Genomic DNA, 9342 nt, shown 5'->3' with positions numbered 1-9342 from the left:
TTTATTTATGTAGCGCTTTTAACAATACAGATTGTGACAAAGCAACTGAACAGCATTAATTAGGAAAATAGTGTCAATAATGCAAAATGACAATAGTAAACACTCATTTTTCAGTTAAAGACAGTTCATCATTGAATTCAGTGATGTCAACATCCAGCTCAGTTTAAATAATATCTTTGCAATCATGTCAACGATATCGCTGGAAATGAAGTGTCCCCAACTAAGCAAGCCAGAGGCGACAGCGGCAAGGAACCAAAACTCCATCGGTGACAGAATGGAGAAAAAACCTTGGGAGAAACCAGGCTCAGTCGGGGGGCCAGTTCTCCTCTGACCAGACGAACCAGCAGAACGGAAAAATCAATATAAGACGTAATAAAACAGACGATGAATAATATTAACAGCAATTATTATATGATGCAATCAACCTTATAGCAAAATGTGGTAGTTCTGTATGTTGTTTCAGGGTTGGCATCATCTGAGGTCCTCTGAGGGGTTGCATCTTCTCTTCTCAGGTGTTCTGGATCCAGACTGAAGCTTGTGTAAATCCTAGTTACCACGGGATGTTAATCCCGTGGCAAAAGACAGAGAAACAAATACAAACATAATTAGCGTAGCTGCTGTTCCAACCAAGCAAAAATTATTTGTTTAACCCAAACTAACGAATAATAATGTGCATTTGATTAGATATAACTGCAGTAAAAGATTATGACTGCAGTAAAAGATTATGAGATGCATTATTTGAATGCTTGGCCAAAGAGATGTGTCTTTAATCTAGATTTAAACAGAGAGAGTGTGTCTGAACCCCGAACGGTATCAGGAAGGCTATTCCAGAGTTTGGGAGCCAAATGCGAAAATGTGTGTGTGTGTGTGTGTGTGAGAGTGAGTGTGTGTGTGTACGTTTATTTGTGACATATGAGGACACAAATTTGTATAATGACATAGGTATTACAAAGAGAAGGTGACTAATGAGGACATTACCCCATGTCCCCATTTTTCAAAAGGCTTATAAATCATACAGAGTGAGTTTTTTTGAGAAAGTAAAAATGCAGAAAGTTTCCTGTGAGGGGTAGGTTTAGGGGTAGAATTGGTAAAGGGCAATAGAATATACGGTTTGTACAGTATAAAAACCATTACACCTATGGAGAGTCCACGTAAACCACAAATGCAAGTATGTGTGTGTGTGTCATCCATCTTTAACTGTGCAAGACAGAATGATCATCTCCTTCATCTCTGTGTAGATTGAATAAATGAGGTCTTGAAGTCACAATTTGTGACCCTGGAGCACAAAACCAATCTTAAGGGTAAATTTTTCAAAATTGAGATGTATGCATCATCTGAAGCTGAATAAATACGCTTTCCATTGATGTGTGGTTTGTTAGGATCGGACAATATTTGGCTGAGATACAACTATTTGAAAATCTGGAATCTGAGGGTGCAAAATCATCTTTAAAGTTGTCCAAATGAAATTCTTAGCAATGCATATTACTAATCAAACATTAAGTTTTGATATATTTACAGTAGGACCTTTACAAAATATCTTCATGGAACATGATCTTTTTTTGGCATAAAAGAAAAATACAATGTATTGTTGGCTATTGCTACAAATATACCTGTGCTACTTAAGACTGCTTTTGTGCTCCAGGGTCATATATATGTCACTCTTTATTGCAAAAGAGCAATAGAATGATTGATTTTTCATCGTCTGTCTGTCTGCTGCAGATCGTGAGCAGACGGCGTGTGAGCGTCACAGAGAAGCAGCCCAGGCCTCGTCCTCTTCCTCGGGTGGATTCTTCTTCCGTCCGCGTCCGGCCGTCGGTCAGTACGTGCCCAGCTGTGACGCTTACGGTGCTTACGAACCCCTGCAGTGTCACGCCAGCGTGGCTCAGTGCTGGTGCGTCGACTCGTCCGGACAGGAGCTTCCCGGATCCAGAGCCCAACCGAGCAGCAGACCCATGTGTAAGAGCAGAGAGCGGCTCCTTTGGAAACACTGATTAACCTATGATTCTTATTTGGATATTTTGTGGCTTAGAGTCATGAGCATGCATGCAAAGTTTCGATGTGTCATGCAATAGTATTTATATTACAACTATGATGTTTGTGGGTCAGTTTGACCTGGATATTTCAGCTGCATGGAAAACATGTTCTGTCAAACCCTCTAACAGTGTTTGCATTCATGCATTTGGCGGATGCTTTATCAGTAGTAACGTACACTGCACTGATGGCGTACAGTTTACCCATAATTTTGCCGTTGCGAGCGCCATGCATTTGCAGTCTGAGCTTCAGGAAAGCACAAAGATTATGTGCTTTTCCATGCTTTTTTTTTTTTAATGTGTTAATTTTTTTTTTTAAATAGTTACAATACTGTTTATAAAATATGCAACTTGTGAAACTTCAGAAAAAAAATCATAGGTTTTAATATTCATTTTTATTTTTTGTAGTGACTCACACACTCACACATCTGTAACACACACACACACACAACACACACTCTCTCTCTCACACACACACACACACACACACAGCTCAACCCCTTTGACCTAAAATATTTACGTTAGATGTTTAGTTATTTACTGAAATTTCATATTTACTGAGATTAAATTATTATTTCAATAATCTAACAGCACGTTTGCACATTCATGGTTCTCTGATGTCGGTTTATGCTCATTTGACAATGCATATAAAATATTTAATATTTTTTTATTGTTTTATTATATATATTTATTTTCATTTTACATTTTTATGATATAATTACGTTTTATGTTTTTAAATGATTTATTACTGTAATTCATCTATTTCAATTATACATTTTTATAATTAAATCATTTTTAGTGTTTTATTTTGATTGTTTTGCAAACTATTTTTGCATTTCTGTGATTTAATTAATGTTTTATTTTAAAATGATTTATTGTCGTTTTACAGTTTTATAATTTTAACAAAAGTTTTATTTTTAAATTAGTTTTTTTTATTACAATATAACATTTTATAATATAATTATGTTGTAGTGTTTTATTTTGATTGTTTTAATAAATGTATGTATTTATTTATGGTTTAATTCATTGTTCATTAGTGTCTTATTTTGATTGTTTTTATTTTAATAATATTTATTTTATTTAATTTTATAAATTTTTAGTAAGTGTTTTGATAGATTTTTTTTTTTTCATTTAAACATTTTTTCATTTTATTTTTTAAAATTTATTTCAATTTGACATTTTTATGATTTAATGAATTGTAATTAATTTCCATCTCGTTCTTGAAGCCCAGTTCGGAAGACCCTGTGATAAATGAAAAATATTGCATGAATGCCACTCGCTTTGATGTTTTATTTCACACACTTCTGAATGTTACTTCCGTTTCTAAGTGCTGTTTGTGTCCACTGGAAACTTCCTCGCAACATTGGTTTTGTTTTTTAAATTGTATCAGACTCTCGTCATGGAAACGCACTGTATGTTGTTTCCGTGAGCAGATCTGGGCAGTCCTGAGGGAATCGCCATCGATCACATGTCCAGAAACATGTACTGGACCGACTCCGTACTGGACCGCATCGAGGTGTCCCGATTGGACGGAAGTCAGAGGCGTGTCCTCTTTGACGATGACCTCACCAACCCACGACCAATCATCGCTGACCCCGCCTTCGGGTACGTGTGTGTTTCGTCACGCCGTTATGAAGAACACACACTCATGTATGACACACGTCTCTCTGTTCTCCAGAGACCTGTTCTGGTCCGACTGGAACCGTGACGGGCCCAAGATCGAGCGCTCCGGTTTGGACGGCAGCGACAGGACGGTGCTGGTGCGGGACGGGCTGGGGCTGCCTAACGCTTTGACCTTTGACCCCCAGAGCAGGCGGCTCTGCTGGGCGGACGCAGGTCAGCAACATGCATCATGAATCAATTATTATTGTTGAAAGATTATGAAGATATTCTCTTTCTTTATAATAACAGCACTAGAGAAGAAGTGCATAGAAGCATTTTACTTTGAATGTATTATTTATTTTTATATTTTTTATTTTGATATGATTTGTTTATTTAAATGTTATCCTTTTTATGGATTTATTCATATTTAGCTAGTGTTTTATTTTGATTGTTTTTATTTTTTAATTATTTATTTAATATTTCAATTTTATATTTAGAAATGTAATTAATTTTAGTGTTTTATTTTGATTGTTTTTATTTTTTAATTATTTATTTAATATTTCAATTTTATATTTAGAAATGTAATTAATTTTAGTGTTTTATTTTGATTGTTTTTATTTTTTAATTATTTATTTAATATTTCAATTTTATATTTAGAAATGTAATTAATTTTAGTGTTTTATTTTGATTGTTTTTATTTGTTTATTTAATATTTTTAATCGTATATTTTTATGATTTTATTAATTTTTAGTAAGTGTTTTATTTTGATTGTTTTTATTTATTTATTTAATATTTTAATCGTATATTTTTATTATTTAATAAATTTTTTGTGTTTTATTTTTTATCTATTTTTATATTTACGTATTTATTTAAATTTTATATTTATAAATTTAATTCAATTTAGTGTTTTATTTAGATAGTTTTTTTAAAAATGATTCATTCATTTTAAATGTACATTTTTATAATTTAATTATTTTTAGTAAGTGATTTATTTTGATTATTTTTTAAACTATTTATTTTAATTCCACATTTTTAATTTAATTTTTAATAAATGTCCAATTTTATTTTTATTACTTATTTATTTATTTTAATTGTAAATTATAATTTTATTAGTTTTTAGTAAGTGTTCTATTTTGATTGTTTTTATTTTTAAATTATTTACGTTTTAATATTACATTTTTAAGATTTAATTCATATTTAGCAAGTGTTTTATTTTGATTTTTAAATTATTTATTTAATATTTTAATTGTGCATTTTTATTATTTAATTAATTTTTTGTGTTTTATTTTTATTAATTTTTATATTGATGTATTTATTTTAATTTTATATTTATAAATGTAATTAATTTTTGTGTTTTATTTTGATTGTTTTTATTTATTTAATCTTTTTAATCGTGTATTTTTATGATTTTAATAATTTTAATTTTAATTTATTTTTATATGATTTGTTTGTTTAAATGTTACCCTTTTTATGGTATTATTAATATTTAGTAAGTGTTTTACTTTGTTTTTATTTATTTATTTAATATTTTAATCGTACATTTTTATTATTTAATTAATTAATTAATCTATTTTTATATTTACGTATTTATTTTAATTTTATATTTATAAATTTAATTCAATTTAGTGTTTTATTTAGATTGAAGATTTACATTTTTATGATTTAATTATTTTTAGTAAGTGATTTATTTTTTAAACTATTCTAATTTTTTATACAAATTTTAATAAATGTCTAATTTTATTTTTAACATTTATTTATTTATTTTAATTGTACATTTTTATGATTTTATTAGTTTTTAGTAAGTGTTTTATTTTTAAATTATTTATGTTTTAATATTACATTTTTAAGATTTAATTCATTTTAGTAAGTGTTCTAATTTTAAGTGATTTATTTATGAATTATTTATAATATGAATCATTCACTATCAGGCCAGAAGCATGTGTTGAATCCTAGTAATGTTTGCTTCAGGAACCGGTCAGGTGGAGTGTGTCGATCCGGTCTCTCGTCTCAGGAGGAAACTGACCGAAGGGATTCAGTATCCCTTCTCCATCGTGTCTTACGGCAGAAACCTCTACTACACCGACTGGAGGAGGTACGATTCACAAACAAATGACTCTCATGAACCAGTCCTTTTAATGAATCGATTCAAAAGAATCAGATTGAATCAGAATCACTGAATGGTTTCTGAATTAACATTTAGCTCACTGATTGGAAGCTTATATGACAATGTGTAGTTAAATATGGATGTTCATAAAGGAGTTTTATTGCAATAAATGGTATTTTAATTAGAAAAAAAAACATGAAAATATTACTACGATAAACAGTTTTTCTAACTGGAAAATCTGGATTTCTTAAGGAAGAATATTCTGTTGGATAATAGACTTTACAAGCTTTTACAAATAAAAGTGTTTGTTAGTGAGTTAGTTAGGGATTTATTTGAATTTTACATTTTTATGATTAAATTAATATTTAGTAAGTGTTTCATTTTGATTGGTTTTTATTTTTAAATGATTTTTTAATTGTACATTTTTTACAGTTTGTTACTTAATTGTTTTTATTTTTATGATTGATTTATTTTGATTTTACATATGATATAGGTTAATTTTTAGCACGTGTTTTATTTTGATTCTTTTAATTTTTTTTATTAATTAATTTTAGTAAGTGTTTTATTATCATTGTTTTTATTTTTAAATTATTTATTTTAATTTTTAATTTTTTTGATTAATTAATTTTAGTGTTTTATTATTAAAAATAATTTATTTTAATTTTAGATTTTTTTGATTAATTAATTTTAGTAAGTGTTTTATTATCATTGTTTTTATTTTTAAATTATTTATTTTAATTTTTTATTTTTTTGATTAATTAATTTTAGTAAGTGTTTTATTATTAAAAATAATTTATTTTAATTTTAGATTTTTTTGATTAATTAATTTTAGTAAGTGTTTTATTATCATTGTTTTTATTTTAAAATTATTTATTTTAATTTTAGATTTTTTTGATTAATTAATTTTAGTAAGTGTTTTATTATCATTGTTTTTATTTTTAAATTATTTATTTTAATTTTTGATTTTAATATTAATTAATTTTTAGTGTCTTATTTTTATTTTTTTATTATTATTATTTTTAATTTTGCATTTGTATGAATTAGTTGTTATTGATTGTTTTAGTTGTTATTTAGTTGATTGTTTTTGTTTTTATTATTTCTTTTAATTTAATATTTTTTATAAAAATGTCTTATTTTGATTTTATTATTTCTTTTTAATGTCTTATTTTGATCGTTTCTATTTTTAAATGATTTATTTCAATTTCACGTTTTATTACTTCATAGGCTGGTTAGTTGACATTGCTCATGAAAGAGAATTGGGTTAATCCATCCATTATGGGTTTATATTGTTGAAGTGTTTGCATAAATTATATGTATTGTTTTGAACATTGTGGTGATGCGGTGTTTTTGTTTTGTTGCTAGGGAAGCAGTGGTTGCTATGGACCGTCATGATGGGATGGAGGTGGAGGAGTTTCTTCCTCAGAGACGTTCACGTACATACGGCATCGCTATCACTTACCCACAATGCCCTGCAGGTCTGAGCTCAGGCTACTCTCATCATAAACGACTGTAATTCCTGAACTCATGTTAATCCCATGACTGGTCCGCAGGCGAGAACTACTGCTCTCGTGATAACGGAGGCTGCTCTCATCTCTGTCTGCCGCGGCCGGGCGGATTCACCTGCCGCTGTCCCGACGCCAGAGACGGCTCGTGTGTCGAGCGGGACGAGAATTTCTGAGGTTCCGTGAGACTGAGAGACACTGAGAACCGAGGAGGGAATGATTTGTGTTCCTTATGGCTCGGGTGGAGACAGTCAATACAGTAGGGATGCACTCGATATATTCATATCGCATCTGCCACTATCAGTGTCCGTCGTCATTGTGTCAGTCCGATGAGGCTGATAATAGACACAAGATAATATCAGGGATTCACTTTTCTCAAAGTCTTTCGAAAGTACTGAAGAGTTCCGTGTGGAAGCTTGTTTTCGTCACAGGATAAAACATTTGAAAGGTAACCGCAACTTTTTTCTCGCAGTTGTGAGTTTACAATTCTGACTTTTATCGCAATTCTGAGTTTACTTTTGCAATTATTTTTTTACTTTTATTTTTAATTAGTTTAATTTACAAGATTCACAATAAATATAGAGCAATTTTAACAGAAAGGGATAAAATAAATCATACATTTAACATATACTGTACATATCAAACATACTTTTGCAATTCTGACTTTTTTATCGCAATTCTGAGTTTACTTTTCGCAATTCTGACTTTTATCGCAATTGAGTTTACTTTTCGCAATTCTGACTTTTTTATCGCAATTCTGAGTTTACTTTTCGCAATTCTGAGTTTACTTTTCGCAATTCTGACTTTTTTATCGCAATTCTGAGTTTACTTTTCACAACTCTGACTTTTTTTATCGCAATTATGAGTTTACTTTACACAATCCTGACTTTTTTATCGCAATTCGGAGTTTAATTTTCACAATTCTGAGTTTTTTTTTAATCAAAATTCTGAATTTACTTTTGCAATTCTGACTTTTTTTATCGCAATTCTGACTTTAATTTTTGCAATGCTGACTTATTTTATCAGAATTCTGAGTTTACTTTTCACAATTCGGACTTTTCCCTCAAAATTCTGAGTTTATATAATGCAATTCTGTTTTTTTAATTTATTTTTTTGTTTCCATGGAATAAAAATATTAAAAAGGTAATTGTGAAATTTTAGCTAAATTTTTACTTTGTTTCCTCACAATTGTGAGTTCATATTTCTCACCTGCAAGTTATAAACATTCAGTTGCGCTTCTGAGTTTTTTTTCTTTTTGGAATTCTGAGTTTATATTTCGCAATTCTTTACGGAATAAAAAATATTTAAAAGGCAACTGGGACTTTTTATCTGACTTTTTTCTCACAATTGCGAGTTTATAGCACAATTCTGAGTTTATATCTCGCAATTCTAAGAAATATTTTATTTCTTTTTAATTTCTTTATCTCTATGTCGGAAACAAGCTTCTATAGTTCCGCATATTTTCTACTGCACATTTATATTTTTTGATGCATTAATTTTTTGCATGAAAAATTCTAGATTGCATTTCTAATGTGAAACTTTTTTTTTTAAAGCAGGTAAAATATTAAATATGTATAATATCAACAAGTATATTGATAATTGTTAATAAAACAATTTTGTTTGTCTTTATTAGTGGTTAACCGTTATAACATTTTGGTTTTAATTACAAAATGCTGATATATAATGACTAATTGATGGAATGAAACTATTTAAACACAAATAATCATTTATAAAGTCTGTATTGGTGCATCCCTACTAAAACCACTTGAAAACATGAATCTGAATCCAACTTGACAGTTTAGCTGATCGGTAGATCAATAAATATGATTTTACTAGTTGTCCTTCAGCTCTTGGGCTGCTGGGATACATTTATACACATTATGTGTGTGAGGGGAGGGTTGCATTCTGGGATGGATATTATCTGATTTAGGCGAAATATTACTTACAATGATATTTTAATCTGATTTTTAAAATGCCAAACGGAGATTTTCTTCTTGTTTATTGTAAATATCAAAACTATATCATCTTTATGGGCTCTGTATTTCCTCTCTGGTGCTCGGGGGCCGATGATCAGGTCGTTTTATGTGACGTTTACACTCAGACG

The 9342-nt window shown here is 29.4% G+C and overlaps 1 protein-coding gene across 1 annotated transcript in view; it reads left to right on the top strand.

Moving 5' to 3' along the window:
- The window catches only part of LOC107574184 (nidogen-1-like), a gene marked incomplete at its 5' end in the record, with an annotated part of 11877 nt that extends 4189 nt beyond the window's left edge, over window positions 1–7688 (top strand). The window contains 5 exons of the mRNA XM_016260649.1: window positions 3464–3635; window positions 3709–3866; window positions 5601–5724; window positions 7099–7211; window positions 7287–7688. Of these exons, the coding sequence (XP_016116135.1) occupies window positions 3464–3635; window positions 3709–3866; window positions 5601–5724; window positions 7099–7211; window positions 7287–7414 (695 nt within the window). The remainder of the gene's footprint in view (window positions 1–3463; window positions 3636–3708; window positions 3867–5600; window positions 5725–7098; window positions 7212–7286) is intronic.
- Window positions 7689–9342: the final 1654 nt, after the last annotated feature.

Source organism: Sinocyclocheilus grahami, unplaced genomic scaffold (assembly GCF_001515645.1).
Source record: "Sinocyclocheilus grahami isolate Dianchi unplaced genomic scaffold, SAMN03320097.WGS_v1.1 scaffold2139.1, whole genome shotgun sequence".
NCBI lineage: Eukaryota > Metazoa > Chordata > Actinopteri > Cypriniformes > Cyprinidae > Sinocyclocheilus > Sinocyclocheilus grahami.
This window is presented reverse-complemented; position numbering and strand designations above follow the sequence as displayed.